The sequence below is a fragment of the Heloderma suspectum genome, chromosome 4 (assembly GCF_057233095.1).
Source record: "Heloderma suspectum isolate Gila_16-S chromosome 4, 16-S_ref, whole genome shotgun sequence".
In the NCBI taxonomy this organism is placed as follows: domain Eukaryota; kingdom Metazoa; phylum Chordata; class Lepidosauria; order Squamata; family Helodermatidae; genus Heloderma; species Heloderma suspectum.
This window is the reverse complement of record NC_139461.1, coordinates 56,665,745-56,684,994: the sequence shown is the minus strand read 5'-3', so window position 1 is coordinate 56,684,994 and position 19,250 is coordinate 56,665,745. Positions and strand designations below refer to the sequence as shown.

The 19,250-nt window shown below is 41.5% G+C and overlaps 1 protein-coding gene across 1 annotated transcript in view; it reads right to left on the bottom strand.

Annotated features, from left to right (window-relative positions):
• Positions 1–609: 609 nt before the first annotated feature.
• TRPA1 (transient receptor potential cation channel subfamily A member 1) overlaps positions 610–19,250 on the bottom strand; it is a 39,645-nt gene continuing 21,004 nt past the window's right edge. Inside the window, exons 12-23 of the mRNA XM_084848040.1 lie at positions 18,974–19,033; positions 16,778–16,876; positions 14,951–15,021; positions 14,405–14,546; positions 11,064–11,153; positions 10,356–10,525; positions 8,931–9,060; positions 7,938–8,120; positions 6,997–7,065; positions 5,626–5,736; positions 4,549–4,646; positions 610–2,990 (exon numbers count right to left, since the gene is read on the bottom strand). Coding sequence (XP_084704166.1) covers positions 2,792–2,990; positions 4,549–4,646; positions 5,626–5,736; positions 6,997–7,065; positions 7,938–8,120; positions 8,931–9,060; positions 10,356–10,525; positions 11,064–11,153; positions 14,405–14,546; positions 14,951–15,021; positions 16,778–16,876; positions 18,974–19,033 — 1,422 coding nt within the window. The 3' untranslated portion in view covers positions 610–2,791. The remainder of the gene's footprint in view (positions 2,991–4,548; positions 4,647–5,625; positions 5,737–6,996; positions 7,066–7,937; positions 8,121–8,930; positions 9,061–10,355; positions 10,526–11,063; positions 11,154–14,404; positions 14,547–14,950; positions 15,022–16,777; positions 16,877–18,973; positions 19,034–19,250) is intronic.

The window sequence follows — 19,250 nt, the reverse complement described above, 5'->3', positions numbered from 1 at the left end:
CAATCAGGCTCTAATCACGTGGTGCATGAGTACATCCCATTTGCAGCTACTTGGATCCCTAGATTTGCAAAGGCTTTGCAGGCAAACATTTGGGATTCTGCTCCCTGTGCTGCCATAACAGTGGGGGCCCAAGAGAAAACACACACATTACAGATCCTTCAGTTTCTTTGCCCAGTTCAGCCAAATGAACAGGAGGATCAGGAATTTATGTTAGACCTAGGCCGTATTACTGGGCAAATCAGATGTTTAGAGGCAGGTCTGGCACAGGAAGAGCACTTGTCGAAATCTTCCTATTCATACAAAGGAAGAAGACTAGGCCAAAAATATTCTCCCTAATGTATTAAGCATTACACAAAAGCAGGAAGAGTTGGCTTCTGGGCACTTTCAAATAAGCAACCCCCCATGGGAACATCTGAGGTAGAACAGTAATTTCCTTACAAGTTTTAAGAGAACAGAGCTCACTGAATAGCTGCAGTTATGCTGTTGAAATTGCCACTGTTAAAACAGTAACAGTCATTACCAGAGGGGAAAATGTAATGTATACACTAAATGCTGTAACAGATCACTTATCTGATTACAAAAAAGAATAACAATGATGCTCTCAGGTATAAGAATAAGCTTACTAGGACCTAGGACCTTTATTGAAACAGGAAGAATAACACACACGTTTTCAGCACTGAATAATGGCTGTGCCATATTATTATATCCAATGCATAATACATTATAGTTTGTAGTTTTATACATAAATGCCAGTCCTTATGACAAAACAAAGAGAAGTATGAATAAATCTTGAACCAAGCTGAATTAGGATCTGTCAACTGAATTATACCCAAAGTTAATTCCATATTCCTTTGTACTTCAGTATTTTGTTACTGTGTTACCAGGTTCCTTTCCACTACATACATTTAGGACGTAATCCTATGCAGATAGGCGGCTGCCTCCAAACTCGGAGGCGACTGCCTATTCAATGCTGGGCAGGAGAAGCACGGGAGCGGGGATTGTTCCCTCCGCGCTTCTCCTGCCCTGCATTTGTGTCTAGACAGCCGATTTCGGCTGTTTAGCCATGGGAGGGCTGAGCAGGCTACCATACGACATGTTGGATGTGTCGTAGTGGCATTTTTGCCCTCCCCGCCCTGGAACGCCCCCTGGGAATGCCCCATTTTGGCCGCTCCATGCTGCTCTTGCAAGCGTGGAACACAGGGTTTTTCCGCGCTGCCTGTAAGACAGCGTGGAAGTGGGGGAAGGTTGGTTCTCCGGAGCACAGGCTCTGAGGTTGGTTCTCAGAAAACCAGATATCCTATGGCCATCTAGCCACTTACTGGCGGCCATAGGATTCCTCCCTCCAGGTGCAATCCAATAGACCAGCCTTCCCAAACCTGGTGCCCTCTGTAAGTTTTGGACTTCAACTCCCATTGACCCCAGCCAGCAAGACCAATGGTCAGGAATGCAGGGAGCTGTAGTCCAAAACATCTGGAGAGCACCAGATGGAGGAAGGCTGCTATACACGCTTACCTGAGAGTAAGTCTTGTTGAACTCAATGGGACTTATTTCTGAGTATACATGCATTGGATTGCACTGTTAGTCATTTTAACTAGGGGTGTGCATTTGTTTCTATGAGAAATGAATAGCAATAAAAACAAATGGAAGAAATGAATATAAATCCTTTTGTTTCATTTACCCATTTATTACTAGTATTTATTCATTTGTCATGAAATGCACTCCTGAAATTAACAAGAGGCATTGTATTGCATAGCTAATGAATACATACTGATAAATTCCTGGAACGTTCTGTAGGGAGAGGGGATCTTGGAGATGTTTGAAAGTGCCATAAAAAATGTATCTAATATGAACCACAGAAACATTTGTTTCACCTCTGCAAAATGTCTGAGACATTGCATTGCACTGGCTGGTAAACTGATGCATTCAGGGAACGTTCTACAGGGAGGAGTGTTCTGGAAGGAAAACACTGCAGATATAGGCTTCAGAAAACAGGCTGGGTCTCCATTGTAATCAATGTAGAAATGAAAAACAAATAATATGGGAGTTGTAGTCCAACACATCTGGAAGGCACCAGATTGGGGAATGCAGTTCTATAAGGCTATTTGCCACATTAAACAATTGCTTATAATCTTCATTCCAAAGCAATCAGTTTACCTTTGGTCTAGTTTGATCTGAATTTATCAGCAAAGCTGCTCTTATTCATAACTGTGCTACATATGTATAGATACAGAGTTAAGAAGCTAAGTTACTGTGTTTTATATAACCTTTCCATGGGAACATCTTTCTATACATGATGTCAACTCCATTAATATTATACCCATGCAAGGAGCCTCTATATTTAGGAATGGTTGATACAGCAATATACTGACCTGTGATATTCATGTTTGAACTGAGTTTTGGGTATAGCTAGCAGTGGCCGGTAAGGCAACTTTCTAGCAGGAACCACCAGCCACTGCTGCCGAATCACTGAGAGCGGAGAGCAAAGCCCCCTGTTAGCAGTAGACATCAGGAGACGGCTGTGAGGTAGGGAGGATCTCAGGCAGCATCATGCAACCTAGCAGCTGCTGACTAGCTAGGATAACTGAGGTGGAGGGGACTAGCTGAGACTGCTAATCAGTCATCAATCACATACTTGTGATAACTAAGATGCCTCCATTGCCATCTCTGAATGGTTATGGGTAAAGGTACATTTTCATCTCCCCTCTTGCTTGTCCTACAGTGGCAGCTGATGATTCCTGCTCACCAGCTGCCGCATCAAATGCTGCTAGACATGGGTACAACTCCAGCAAACCTAGGCAGATTTGGATTTCACTGCCTTTAACACTGTATCCCATTTACTGTTCTTATGTGTCAACTGATGCTTCCTAAATTTATGCTGGAATAAATCGTTCATGTCTTCATCCTCAGCTTCAGATACGATTTCCATTTTTTGTACAACCAGTTTAAGGAGGCTGTGCTGCTTCTCCACGAGTGCTGCAATATCCTTAAGCCTAAAACATAAAAAAATACATTATTTTTATAATCAGGCTATAGTACTACTCGCAACATTAAAGATTAAGAATATCTCCCAATGTATTTCATTCATCTCTTTCAGGAAAATATGGCATTCCATATTTCCAGTTATTTTACTTTTGATCCAGAAAGCTGTACCAATCCACAGAAGAAGAAAAATCTGCATGTAAATGGATTATTTATTTTGGAAGTATATACTATGCATTTCAGGATTGCTGCTCTTTATCAAAGGTATTTTACAACTCCTTTCATCAGATAAGATTATCTTCTGTTTTATGTCCTTGTTTTGAAACATGCTGGCTGAGAATGATGAAGTTGGAGTTCAACACATCTGGAGGACACCAGGTTGGGGAAGGCTGTTCTATTTCTATGGTTCTAAAACTGTGTGAAGACATGGACTATTTGCACGGAAGACATGGGCTCCTCCTTGATTCCCTCCTCTCCCTTAGTCCTTTTTGGTTGTCTTGACATGGCCAGAAATTGGAAGTGGCACAGGCTGTATGTTCCTCAACCAAGACAGCACATCGATGGTGGTGGGGAACAACGGAACAGTTCCCATTTTTCTAAGGTTTTTCATTAATCTGGGCTCTCAACCACTGCTTTATCTTTGGGACATGATTTTGAAAAGGATAACTTTTGAGAAACTCTTCATGATCTAAGATTGACTTGACCCTGGTCAGACTTCAGTTTGAGATCAGATGTATGTTCTACACAAATCATTTTTCCAAGGTCTTTCACCATCTCCAGTTGTCTCAAAAACATACTATGAAAATTGTTCAAAGATGTTTCACTAATTTTCTTCCATTCTGTATAATAAAAATAATGGTTCAAAGCCTGATTGCACACTAGGGATGTGTGAAACCCCTTACCTGGAGTCCGCGGGGCGTCTGCAGGGAGGAAGGCGATCTGTCCCTCCCCCCCAGAATCCATGCTGGCTGGCTCCGCGAGTCCGTGGAGCTGCTGGCCGGCTCTGGCCGCTGGCGAACTTCCGGCCGCTGGGATGCAAATGGTGTCCGGTGCAGCGGACGCCATTTGCGTCCCTCCTCTTTGACGTGATAGGCTAATTAAATCTTTATGTAGCCTATCACCGCAAAGAGAAGGGATGCAAATGGCGTAGTGGATGCCATTTGCATCCCTGCTCTTTGCCGTGATAGGCTACGTAAATCTTTACGTAGCCTATCACGGCAAAGAGAAGGGACGTAAATGGCATCCGCTATGCCTGATGCCATTTTCTTCCGCAGGATGGCAGCGGACAGACTGGCCTGGCCGGTGGCAGGTAGGATCTGTTCCAGGGCAACTTCACAGGGCAGTGGAGGTGGGTGGTCTGTTCCGCCATGGACTCCGAGGGGCCGGATTCTAAAGAGTCCGTGGCGGAATTCTCTAACATCCCTACTGCACACTGTATGTTTTGGATGGCTCCCCTGAAAGCAAAGATAGGGCTTTTAGGCTGCAAGGAGACTAGAACAGCACCATAACTCGGCCATTAATTAAAACTTTACTACCTTCTTTCCCTGCAGAAACATTAAAATGAAATACCTGTACTTCTGTTTCAATACTTCTAGTTCTAACGATGTGTCAGCACTCTGTGTATCTGCTGCTGCATCATCACATCCAAAGCAATATTGGAACACACTCTGCAAAAAGAAAAATTCACCTAAGAACTAAGAGTAATGCATAAAACAAAAAACTTGAAACTGAGCATTGCAAAAACCAAAACTATTTTCTAAAACCTGAAAATAACTCTGTTTATAATTAGCCTTATTCTGAACACAATTGGGACTCTCATGTCCCTAGTTGTGCTGTTGGCAGTGCAACAGGGTCCACCAGTTCCTCCCAACCTGCTAGTGAGCCTCCAAGCACCCTGACACTTCTGCCCACCTGCTTTCCACACCTTCCTCCCCCTTACCTGTGTTGATGTTCTGGCAGCAAACGGGGAACGGAGAAACTGAGAGGGGAAAGGGAAGAGACCTCCATCACTTCCTCCTTCCACCCTCTGCCAAAGCAACGGCAAAGGTAAGTGAGGACAGGATGGGGTCTAGGGAGTCTGAGAGGAAGGACAAGATCCTTTTTGGCTTGGATTTTAATGCAAGCTGGTCCCTTTGCAGGAAATACAAAATTGAAAGCACGGAGTACATGCAGGGACATGCACACAGGCCCTGCCCTTCAACCCCCAGCCTCCCCATGTTAACCAGGATGGTCTGAAGTGAGACTGCAGCAATACTCGACCGAGCACAGTTATAGTTCTTCCCATGACTGGCAACAGGGATCTTTACCGACTGTAGCCACATTCAGCCAAATCTGTTACAGTCTCTCTTCAGACCTTCCCAGTCAACACAGGAAAGTTGAGGATGGGGCTAGTGCACATTCAGTTTTATAACAGCTGCAAAGGGATATGGTGAATAGCAAATGGATTACCCAGGAAATATGAAGCCAGGAAATATGAATATCATTAAGTATTAAAACTCCTCCTAGGGTGCTTCACTTACTTCTATTTTCTCCATTGGCTCGGGGAGGGGAAGAATTTATTCACTGTTACCAATTTTTCTTTTTTTCTTTTGGCTGAAATCATAGGATTGAGACTGCAATTTAGAAGGAATTATTTATCCACCTTACCATGAATCCACAATATCTTGGCCTATTAGGATACACGGTGATTGATTCCTGGTCAACTCTGCTGAGAAACCAATATGGCAGTTTTTTCTCCAAGTTAGTGTGAAGATTCACCTAAATCAAATGAATATTTCTCTTAATAGAAACTGCTAACTGGACAAAACAGGGAACTATAATTATGCAGATCACCTCCATCACAACAGGGTTCTGCACTCACTCTCTGGATTGGGGTTATGCATACAGCAGAGAAAAATTGTTAGTATTGTAAGCTTAGACGGTGGTGATCACCAGTTTCTGGACAACAGATGAATTAAGGCTTCCCTGACCATCCCTGCAGATGACTAATATGCTCAAAACTGATTAGGGATGTAGAAGAAATCCATTTGGGGGGTGGAGTTCGACAGGTTTTCCTAGGCTCTGCACCTTGGATTTCATTTCAATTTCTGCTATGGTGCCTGACTGCAGTTAGTCAGGCCAGTTCATGGATTTTCCAGGAATGTTGCACATTTGGGGGAAGGTCCTGTAATTTGTACAAATTTCTGAGCAATACTCACATATTACGGCCAAATTTTAGCAAATTACAGCTGACTGTATGTAATTTGTGCAAATTTGGCTGTAATTTGTGCAAATTGCAGGACCCCCCCCCCCCAGTTTATGGAGTTAGGGGAACAGCCCACAGTCGGCTCGCAGACACAACACAAGTCATACATGTCACGGAACTCCATAGAGCCCCCCCCAAAAAAGAACCAGATTTCCCAGCTACGGACATCCCTAAAATGGATAAGTTAGCATGAGCACAAAGGCCATTTCACACAACAGCATGCTTACAGTACACTGTTGTGAATTAGGATTTTTCAATTGGAGTCCAGGTTATTATTGCAAACATGACTTAAGGACAGTGATTCATAAATTATAATGGCTTGTTCTGCTAGAAAATGCTAGTTATGCTAGTAGAAATGCTAGAAGTTTGTAATACCCATGCTCAGAGTACAAACTCTGGGGACATAGACATAGAATTATAGAGTTGGAAGGGGCCTACAAGACCATCGAGTCCAACTGTCTGCTCAGTGCAGGAAGCCTGATTCCCAGGCGGTCTCCCATCCAAGTACTAACCTGCTGACCCTGCTTAGCTTACGAGATCAGATAAGATCAGGCGCATCCAGCCCTTTGTTTGTCTCATAATGCTTGTTCCAAATACAAGTCAAGCCTTACAATGTCCCCACCCCATACACACACGTTTTTCTGAGCTTTTAATACGAACTATAAAAGAACTCAACTCTCCCCACCCACTCAATTGCCTCACCCATCAAGACTAACTAGCTTTGCCCTTTGCTACTTCTAATGAATATTAAATCTATAATGCGTGTCACTAACCTGCATTGCTATTCTTTTCAGTGCAGCAAATTTTTGCACCTCTGCAATGTCCCCAACAGCCAAACCAATCTATAAAATACAAAGCAGAATAAACAAGTCAGTTTTTATTTTCCTGTTTTTCCCTATGAATTTCAGTTCTGTTCCTCCTGAATATTATTTTTGACAGAAAATGAATTATTCCTAAACATATTTTGAACTTGGTCTTCAAAATTAAAGACCACCATCCAGCATATAGTTATTTTCCACTGAAGCTAATTATTTGTTCACATACAATCAACGAGGTATTTTGCATAGTATCATCTAATTATATTCACAGCACTTCAAACTATTTTATTTTATAGATTTATGCCCCGCCCTTAACATATGCCTCAGGGCAGTTAACAAAACCAAATTAACAAAACAAAACTGATAAAAAAACAACAACGGGGTAGCACAGAAAACATAACAGTAGGCTGGTGCATATACAAGCACTGTGGCCATGCCATCAGTCCCCAAGCTGAATAAGAGACGTTGGAGAAATCTGCAACAGAACCAAATGAGTTTGGGTTTTTACAAATCTGATCCACGGATTCTGCAATGGACCAGATTTTCTCCTGTCAGGTGAATTCCCCAGACTAGCAGACCGTTTTTCTAACCTTCAGGAATTTTACACAAATTTTGTAGAAAAATATGCAAAAATTAGAAAAAACCCAGCCGAAAATGTGCATTTTCTCCATAGGCTAAAGTGTGGAAATGCACATTCGGGGGGGGGGGGTTGTGCATTTTGTGGGAATTTGCACATTTTTGCATGTGAAAATTTGTGCAAATTCAGAAACAAAAAAGCCCCAATTCCATTGATGGGCGGATGACAGAGCAAAAGGTGCCCGACAACCTGATAAACACAGACGGAATGGATTTTACACAATCTGCACACCCCTATATTAAATACATTTAATTCTTACCAATAAGTTCATAAGAAGAATTGGAATAAGCAGAGAGAAGATAATGAGAATTACAAAACTCAGAAATGGATAAGGCAGTTTATCATTGAGCATTGGTTCAAGGAAAGCATCACGATAATTGATGTCTCCCAGCATCATGGCAAATGTCTGCATTACAGAAAGATATGGAGTGCTATATGTTTCCTAAAAAGAAATAAAAGAGAGATGGAAGACATTAATCATAGCATCATCTGGCAATAGTTTGATCCTCCCCTAGATCAGCTGTCTAGCCGCTAATGCAGGGCGGCCGCAGCACGGAGGAGAAGATCCTCTCTGTGTTCCGCCTGCCCTGCATTGGATAGTTGGTCACCTCCAAGTTTGGAGGCGGCCGACTATCCCCACTGGATTGGGCCCTTAGGGTTTAGATAGAAAAAAATCCTACAACTCCCAGTATGGCCCAGCCATGCTGGGACTCATAGAACTTTTTTTCCAGTCTAAAAATGCATAGGATTGCACCCTTAAGAGTCATTCTCATTGACTGTTGTAGGCCTTAGGTGCATGAACTGCAGGATACATTAGGGAATCCAAGGCACCGAAATAGAAGTTTATTTATTTAAAGGCATTTATACACATCCTTCTGATTTATTTCAGAGCAGTTTACGATACAAATTAAAAACAAACACAACATTCAGTAAAACAAGTTTTTAAAATCTGTAATATGGTTAAATAAAAAATAAATTTGAACAACAGAGTGAGAAACTTCATTTCTAGTGTTTAAAACACAACTTCTGTCCAGTTCTTAACTCCATACAACTCATTAAAAATGCCTCAATCAAAAACTTCTTAACATGATGTCTGTCACTCCCAGGGTATATTAATGGTAAGTTCAAAAGACACACAAAAGAGTTTTCATAACATCATTCATTGCAGATAAAATATTTTTTATGAAATATAGTTTAATTTTTCCTCTATGAATAATAAAACAAAACATTACACCACGATAAAATTTCTTGCCTGTGAACCCAGAAGAACATGGAAGCTGAGCCCAAAGGCTAACATCAGGAAGAAGAACACAACGGTGATCCGGACCAGAGTCCTCAAAATTTCCCAAAACATCACAACGTATATTCCATAATTTTCAAACCTATGAAGATATATATGAAGAAAACATGACTAACCATCTTTTTATATTATATTTTAAATGTCTGTTGAGACTAATGGTTTTCCTGTAGTGGCAATAACATTATGCTTCTGTGAAGCATTCCAATGTTTATATGAGTGTCAGGCATTTTCTCCCTCACTTCAGTTGCCCCAATCCAGTAATGGAGACCTAAGCTTCCAGATTTAGGGCTGTATCCAGTTAACCCTTTCCACTGGCAGAATAGCCTGGGGAAAGGACGATTTTCCCCTCACCCCTGTAGCCCCTCATCCCATCATAATCTTCATCAAAGTGTTGGGGGCCCCCTCCAGAACAGGTTTTGGGGCTGGCATTGGGGAGGGCTGCAAAGGGTGGGAGAGGGAAGTCCCGCTGCACAAGTGGAAGTCCACTTGTGTGACGTTGGATTTTGCCCATTATTCCTATATTAGCAGGAACTCTTTTCTTTTGAAGCCAGGTGACTCTGCCTCTATTTGTTTGAGTCCTGAGCCTTTGAAGGACAATGAGCCAGCCCTCCTCGGTAGAGATGCCAGTGAAGTTTTGCCTCTCCATTACCAAAAATATTTGCCTTTTATTGACATGAGCATTCTATACATACCAACATATGTATTCCCAAAGTCTGGAAATATTAACTAAATATGACATAAGAATTAGGAGTCATCCCTGACTCCCTTGCTTTGGTAGGGGGGGTGCTTTGATGAGCCGCACCCAGAAAAACTGGGAGTGCAGGGAAAAAGTCCACCCCCGTGGGGGACCATCTTAGTCCAAGGGTGATCCATGGAATATGAGCTTCCCCAACAGTCCCCATTTCCCCACTGGCAGCTCTTCAATACAACCCCATTGCAAAGTAATGGCAATATTTCTTTACTGCTTTTGTGGGGACTGCTTTGAAGACCAGACCCCCGAAGAAATTTGGACTTGTCCAGCAACAAAGCAAGTTATTCACCAATTTGGTGGTAATTGGCTCATCTCAGTTTCAAGCCAATCTGATACGAGCGGGGGAGGGGGTTGCTCACTCATCTGTAGCTTCTAGTCAACAGGGCCCATTTTTCAACGTGCCAGTGATAACCCGTCACATAGTGTTTCAAAGCCCTCATATTTTCATAGTCTTTCAATTTAAACTGTTCTGTAAACCCAGGACTCACTAACATATACACCAAAACAAAAACTATTCATAAAAATGCTATAGACTTAAACATTCCAACTTATTAAATAATATGAATTTAAAACTAATATGGAATGTTTTATATATACATTCTTGCAAGAGTAGCATTATAATTTACCTCTGTAAGTATAGCAAGAAGTTCATCCAAGACAAGAATATAGCAATTGCACCACACTCCCACTGTAAATTAACTGGCAGTTTAATAAACAAAGATGATACAAAAATGATGCTTGTCGTATAAATTGTCCAGTCAAGAAGGTTGGAATAATCCAACAAATACTTTAGTTTCTAGGGTATAAAAGCAACAAATATTAGTATTGTCAAAATGAATTAAAATACATGGCACATCATATTATCTCTTTGTCAACTGAAGAAGGATTTTCCTACCAAAAGACAGCACTTTTGTTTTTAATTGCACATTTAAAAACACTTCAGAAATGTGAAAGCAAGATCACAACATGTGTATATGAGACATACACTATGGTGGGACATGAGAGAGGGCCTTCTCTGCTGTGGCACCCCGGTTGTGGAATGCCTTCCCCTTGGAGGCCCAACTGTCACAACACTGGTCTCATTTTGGCACCAAGTAAAAACATGGCTTTTAACCAAAGCCATTGAGGGCTAAATGCATTCCCTAGCACATTGTTTTAACTGTTTTATTGTTTTAGATTTTAACTGGTATTAGCTTGTTTAATAGTTTAATATGTCTTTAGGTGTTTACATTATTTATTGTTTTAAATTGTTTATACATTGATTTTATCTGTACGCCGCCCTGAGATCTTAATGATATAGGGCAGGATAGAAAATACAGTATATACATACATACCTGTTGGAAGAGCTGTATTATTTCTTTGCAGATTCCAAATAAACTCATGATAAAAACCAAACACATACACACTTTTATGAAGTATGAATCCTGAAAAGGGAAAAAAGGTGAACAGGAAATATTATAAATAGGTAAATGTAACAGAAGTCTTGATTCCTATTCTTCTTTAAAACTATTTTAGTGACATAGGATGTTGCCCACCATCCTACACATTTCATTTATGACATTTCTATACTGCCCAAATGCCAAAGCTGTCTGGGCAGTTTACAGCCTGGCAAAACAAAATGCAAAACCTTAACAACTTAAAGCAGTTTAAAAACAAGCTTAAAACAATCGACAATAAAACTACCAGGACCTGATAAGAAACTAAAATGGCCCATCAAATGCTTTCGAATGCATGAGAGTAAGGGAAAGTCTTAACATGGCACCAAAAAGATGGCCATGGTGAGTACTCTATCAGCAAGTACTGCAGAACTCTAGAACCCCAAGTCCCAGTTTGCCAATGCTAAAAATTCTTTTAATTACTTTCTGTCCTGAAGAGCTGTGGGCGCTACAGGATTGAGAGGTGGCAACACTTGGGATTTGCTGTTCCAAGACCTCCCTCCCCACAGTATTCCTAGAAACAGGTGGCATTCTGAGGCTGGAAATATTCCCAGTGTCCGTAACTCCCACTTGAGAGGAGAAAAGGTTTGCTGTTGCCCGTTCCCTGTTCCATCTGCAATCATATTTTGTCCCTGGTACTGATTTCCTCTATTGTGAGTATGTGTGTAGGTGGGTTGATTATTAAAAAAATACAGTAACCCCTTATGGCATGTTACATTGTACAATGGGAGACTGACTTGCTGAGTCCAGGAGATGATAATGCCTCCCTGAGAGAGGAGTAGTCCCATCTACTTTAAAAGAAGTGCTTCATCTGCTCCTGAAGACACCTACTCTGGAATTAGAACATTTTAATAATTATTGGCCAATTGCTAATATTCCCGTCCTGGGCAAGGTGTTCAAACAGGTGGTTGCTATACAACTCCCTATATTCTTGGATCAGACTGAGTCTCTATATCGATTTCAGTTGGGGTTCAATTAGCCCTGAGACTACTTTGGTCGACCTCATGCTGGGAGAAAGATGAGGGGAGAGTCTGAACTTGTAGATTTTCCTAGACGTCCCAGCAGCTTTTGAAACCATTAACCATGGTATCTATCTGAATAGGTTAATCGGAATGGGAACTGGAGATACTCTGTTGCAGTGGTTTCATTCTTGCTGGACAGCTAATTCCAGAAAATTTTTCTGAAGCTTGACTTCATGGCTGCAGTAAAGGACCGAATGGGGGGCACTAAACTGAAGTTCAGCCCAGGAAAGTGGGAGGTATTGTGGGAAGGTGATTTGTCTACCCAAGGGAGTGGTGTTCATCCTGTGATAGACAGGGGTGCCTGAGGGAACATGTTCGCAGCTTGGGGGCCATCCTTCTTTGTCACTAGAAGTACAAGTTGCTTCTGTGGAATGGAGTGCTTTTAGCATCTTCAGCCAATATGCCAGCTGCAATCAAGCCTGGACACAGATAGCCTTGCTAACAGTTATAGCTCTGGTAACCTCTAGTAGACTATTGTAGTTGCTATATATGGGGATGCCTTTGAAGGCTGCTGCAGCTAGTTCAGAATGTCGCTGGTAGATTACGAACTAGGACTGGTGTTATTATCACGTTATGCCTGCGCTATTTCAACTGCACTGGCATCCAGTATGTTTCTGGGCCCAGTGGAAAGTGCTGTTTTTGATCTTTAAAACCCTTCATAGTTTAGAACCAGGGTACTTGAAGGACCACCTATCTCCATATGTACCTACCCATACATTAAGATATTCAGTGGTGGGCATCCTGCAGGTGTCTCTGCCAACTGAGGTGAGGCAAGTGGGTAGCAGAGACGGGGCCTTCTTGGTGTTAGTGCCCCAGTTGTGGAAGACTCTTCCCAGAAAAGTTTGCCTGGCACCTACATTATTGTTCTTTGGCTGAGCTTTCTATATGGAATTTTAATCCTTACTTCTATGCACGATTTTGCGGCTTTTAGCTTATTATGTTTTTATTCAATTCAATTTACATGGTTTTATTATTTTTGTAAACCTAGGTAAATAATTGAAAGGTGGTATAAAAATACTGCAGCAACATTGAAGTCGGTTTAAATGACCTTTTCAGGATCCCTTGCAGCAAGGCTGGGTAGCTTATGGCCTGCAACTCCGATCAGCCCTAGCCAGCATAGCCAATGGTGCAGGATGATGGGAGCTGTAGGCCAAAATATCTGGATGGCCACAAGTTGCCTACCTCTACTTTACATCCTATTGAGTCTGACTGTAAAAGGTTTAGGATTAGTGGGAGATGAAAACTGGTTGAAGGAATTTATCTTGGGTGATCAGATCCCCGTTGTGTTAGGCCAATGTGTCTTAATGGCCTGGAAATACCTGAAGGGATACCTCTTGCTCCACCTTCTCCCCACTCCCTTAAAGAATGTGCAAACTGAGTCTGTACTGAAATGCAAGCAGTTTGGGGAAGATGTGCCTAGATGACAAAGACTGTGAGAGTCTGAGGCAAAATCAGACATGGAGGATTTTTCCAGAGCTCTGAAGGTGTTGGGAGCCTCCCTAAACACCTAATGGGGGAGCAATAGCTGTTGAGGTGTTACGCTGTAAATCTCCAGTTTATGCTCAACCTGTATATTTGTAAATAACTGTAAATATTACAAAACACCATTCTCCTCCTGTGACCTCCTTCCCAAGGAAACTGAACCCTGGATGAAGGCTGTTCCCCTGAAACATTTCACTGCTTGGAAGAGGAGTGTATGCACGTAACAGTCTTGCCAAAAAACACCAACAATTTAAAGCTGTATTCGCTTTAAGAACAATTTTAAAACATCCCAGAAATTTGGAAAATGTGCGCTATTTTTCCAGAATTCTTTCCTAATCTTGTAAGAATTGCTTTGCTAGATCAAACTAAGAGCCAAAACAGATCTTATTTTAAAAGATAACTAGCATTTATATCTTTTTTTCATTTTTACTCTAGAATAGGTGCAGAGGGCCCTTTCCAGAATGGGCCCTCCATGCCTGCAATTTCTATTGAAAAATAGCGACATGTTTCACTTTATGGATGCTAGCTTCGTCTTTTAAATAACGTCTGTTTGAGTCTTAAGATCCATCTGTTGCAGAATTCTAATAGTGGCTATCCAGATACCTCTTGGAAGTTCACAATACGAGCATGAAGGCAATAGCTCTTTAAAGTTATGTGTTCCCAGCATACGGTCCTCAAATTTACTCTTACAAAAAGACCAAACTACTATCCCCATATAATGAATTAAAATTATACCTTTTTATCAAAAGGTCCTAATTTAAGAGTTGTATTGACAGACACTTCTGGCTCTATGTGGGTGATCAGGAGGGTTAGAGGTATTAAGCCAAGAGAATACACAGCTAGATTCGTAAGATGTGCTCGAAACCCATAGGCCATCCTATAAAGCAAAATTTCATTATGATTGTCATAACACTATAAAAGGATCACATTTGCTCTTTTAATGGGGGGGGGACATAAACAGGAGGAATTACCTCCACCAGGAAAAAACTCTAATGGTTACACCCCCCTTTTTAAGATAACTGTCCAATAGCTCTGCCCACTTGGGAGCAAGTCCACTTAAAATTAATGAAATATGCATCAATGTAGTTCATGCTACAATATTTCCTTGCAACTTGCTATATCAGCAATAGGACTCCTGTAATTCACATGTGTCCTTTCCATGCACTGGAAATCCCAAGTTTAAAGTAAAGTTTTATCTTTTATTTCTCTCTTCCAATGACCCTTAATAGGGACAAAATTAAAAACAGGCAGAATTTGGAGACCTACCTATCAAAAACCTACCATTTCATGAGTAAATATTCTGTACAGACAGGATGCCTGAGTAGTTCAACACGATTATGACGTACCATGGCCTGGGGTGGGAGAAGTGAGGAAAGATGCAAATATGTCAATTTCCATATGGAATTATTTGCAAAATAATACTATAACTCAATTCTATTTGTTACCTGTATCCCAGATTAAGGGGATATATATGTGTATGCCTGCATGTGTAAAAGTGCTTATACACATGCACAGGTGTGTGTGGGGGGGCGAGTGATGTATAACCTTTACACATTACGTTGTGGTATATTTCACCTTTCTTGTTATTAAAGTATCTTTAATATGTGAAATGTCTTTAATATGTGAAACATGTAGACATCACCATAAAGATGAAAACTGTATATTCCAGGAAGAGAAGATACAACTGCAAGCCTTACAGTTAATTCAGATATGACTTGAAGGATGTTCTTCACATGTAGATGTAAACAACAAATTCTCTAGTCCAGAACTATTTGGAACGTTCTCTATAAAATGACGATGGTAATAATACATGCCTATTATCATTATCACCATCATCATTTTATAGAGAACATTCCAAATAGTTCTGGACTAGAGAACTTGTTGTCTAGATCTACATGTGAAGAACAAGAATTCTAGGCCAGGGACCCTATACACAAGTACTTGGGAGAAAAACATCACCTCAATGCCTCCTTTGATTTAGAGAACAATCCCATGTCCGCTAGATGCTGTTTAGACAGCCACAGGATTTTTCGGTTTCTGGAAACAGAGGTCGTCCGACCACAGTTTCCAGAAACCATACTCCCCACCCCCTCCTGCTCCCCCTCGTAGCCAGAGCAGTTCTTTCTGCACCACCAGTGTCTCTGTGCTTGTAAACAGAGTGCAGAGAGGGTGAAAAGGGGGCAGTCCCAGGAGAGAGGGGAGGAGACTGCCAAGGCTGCTTTAGACAGCTTCCTATCGGGTCTCCAGGTCCCTTTCCTCCCCCTCCCCAAAGCTGTGGCTAGATGCTCAAAAAAGCATGTCTAGCCACAAATGCAGGGCAGCTGGAGGAGGGGATCCCCTCCATGCTCTGTCTGCCTTGCATTGGAGAGGCCGATAGGACTGCACCCTTGTTAACTTGGATTCAGGTCTCACAAGGGATGCACAAATCTACTTGTTTCACTCTTTATACTGTTCACATTACCATCCTCATTCCATCTCAGTTCCACAACGGTTTGTACATTTTTTCTTAAAGTCTGGCCAAAAATTTATATGCATTTGCATATATATTTTCATCAGCACAAACATCTGTATGTAATTTTGTACACAATTTCCCATAATATACACATTTTTCACAAGCATGTTTGCCTTTGTGTGTGCTATTTTCCCTAATGTACACATTTTTGTACACATTTTTCAACTGCACCCCCAAAATTCAGAGAAATGTGAAAAATTTCATTTCATAATTACATTATGGTTCATGTCTTAGCACAAATTAGGTTGGTTCAAATTAAAATGTGAACCAAATAAATTTCACACTCATCCCTAGTTCACACATTATTCTAGCACTGTGGACACCCCTCACCATGACTGCCCACTTGTATGAGGTGGCCCCCATGTGGTTTTCACTGAATTTCATCACACCAGAAAATCCCCACCCACCCTAAAATTAGGGATTTCCCTGGCATGAATAAAAGCCACTAGGGTGCTGGATTACATAAGCAAATAGCCACACAGGGAGGCACATGTTGTTTGGGTGACTGGCAGCAACCATGACATCTCAATAAGATGTAATGCAAGCCTAAAAGAACACTTGAAGAGGAGGTTTGAAATCTCATTAGCATAGCTTACATTTAGAGTGAGAAGTGGCTCGTAAAATATTTCATCGTCTTCCTTCAACTTCTTGGTAAGCTTCAGTGGGCACTGAAGATACCTGAAGTTATATTCAACCTATACAAGAAAATCTCAGTTTAATTTAAGAAACAAACAGTATATTCCTATATGACTTTGTAGCAAACCCTGAAATGGTGCTAAAGCTCAGAAATAAAAAGGTGTGCATGCATGGCTACCAATGATCATGTCACTGTACTTCTGACAATTTGTGGGCCTCCGTATCAACAACCCAATTGCCTGTACTCCCTTTCTTCTTCCTCTTTTGTCTATCCCAGCTCTTCCCTTCTCTATCCCAGCTCTCCCTTTGTCTATCACAGCGCACTCTGCCAACAACATTCAGCATCTTCCAAACCCCTAATTTTGTCACTACACCATGTAAAGCAGCGTAGGCAACCTGGAACAGTATCCAACACTGCTGCTGCACTTCTGCTTATTCTGTTGCACCAGCAAGACCAACTACTAGCACAATGGGGAGTTGGCACTGCCTAAAGCAAGTCTGGAAATAGGAAGAAACACTTGTTTTTTGATTGAGACTGGTCAGCAGGGCTCCTTTCTGAGAGCTCTGCTGCTCTGCTCCATTCTGAAGTGTTTCCATTCATTTCTAGTTGGTTTAAGAACTGCTAGCTCCCTGTTGCACTAGCTGTGCACCCTGCTGGTGTGTGGGCAGCATAAGATACTGTCTGTGGTGCCCTCCAGATGTTTTGGCCCCAATCCCTGACCACTGGCCATGCTGGCTGGGGTTAACAGGAGTTGTAATCCCAAACATCTGAAGAGCATGAGTTGCCTACACCTGCCCCAAATTACAACTGTATCAGAGATTTTGGAACTAACTGAGTGTTTTCAGCAGAACAAGCTGTGGTAGACAGAAAAGGAGAAGGAAGGGCTGTGATTAGGGATGGGCAAAAAAGCGATGTTCGATTTCACTTGTCTCTCCTTGATTTGTGCTCGCATTTGTGCTTGCTCTTCATTTTGCATGAATGGGAAAATTGTGGGAAACGAATGCAATCAACTGTGAAAGTTGCACACAAAAATCTCGAATATGCCCAAATTTCCAAAATTGCGCAAATTTCCCCCTAGACTGAAGCATGAAATGCTGTATTTTTAAAGTTGCACAATCATGAACTTTTTTCTCATCAAAATTTGTGCATTTTTCAAATGCGACTGCCTGTTGTGAACATATTTTGCACATAGAAATGAAATTGTCGTACTCCCATAGCTGCAATAGACAAAAGAACTGAAAGCAGAAGAGACTGATTTAAGGAAAGCAGCTTTTCCATTTGGAGCATTCAGTGCAGACATCATGTTTGCATGTCACACTAAACCGTAACTCTGTGCAGCCTTCCACAACCTGGTGCCCTTCAGATGTTTTGACCTACAACTGTCATCAGCCCTGGCCAGCATGTCCAATGGTCAGGAATACTGAGAGTTGTAGTCCAAAACTTCTGGAGGGCACCACCTTGTGGAAGGCTGACTTAGAGCAATATGAACAAGCAAAGATGAGCCACAATAAGCTACGCACTACCCCTTCCATCCTCCTTTCACATGGCCAGGAAAAGGAGTTTGGAAGCTTTTGTTTTTGCTTAAGTGTAGTTTGTCATGTTCTATGGAACCAACAAACTGTGATTAACATTAACTATGGTTAGATTCACACAAGGCGACTTCAAGATTATGTGAAACATCTAGCTGGCTTGTTTAGACTAACCATTGTTAAGATTAACCACAGGTCTGGATCCAGATGACATGGTAAGCTGCGGTAATCAAAAGCGGAAACAAAAGCCTCTGAACTCCACCTGCTGCATGGATGGAAGGGGGGGGGCATATGAGCAGGAGGTTGATGGAAGCTTTCTCCTCAGCCCAGCCCTTTTGTCTTCGATCCACTCCCTCTTGAATGCAGCCACTGAGGGCTTATTTGAAATGGAATTTTGCCCATGGGCTTAAAGAGATTCTGCACCCCTGGGCAAGAAGATATACATTAGTATCAGATTTGAGTTAATATGAGCTGGTTTGTTTTGTGTTAGTTTAGCATAAATCCCTAGTCAACCAGGCTTGATTATCAATCCCACTAATATAAAAGAATAGCCCTGTCAGAGAAAACATCAAATGCTTTAGCAGCTCCAAAATATCTCAGTATACTAAACGTTGGTTTTAACTTACACAAAAGTCTCTGGATGACTTTTCCTCCGATGAGTCAATAATGCAATTGTCTAAAACTAACTTATAGAGATAAAGAGAAGTATTTCAGTATTCGGAGATAACACTTGAGCGCCGTTAATAATAAAGGTGTTATGCAACCAAAAGTCAATTTCCCAAGGTTGGGGGTGGGGGGACAAAGAGTTTGTCTTCAACAGTGTAAGATAATAATTCTGAATGAAGCTATTAGTCCCTCAGATGCTCAGATTTGAACTGAAGTGGTAGTTCACAAGAATTAAAA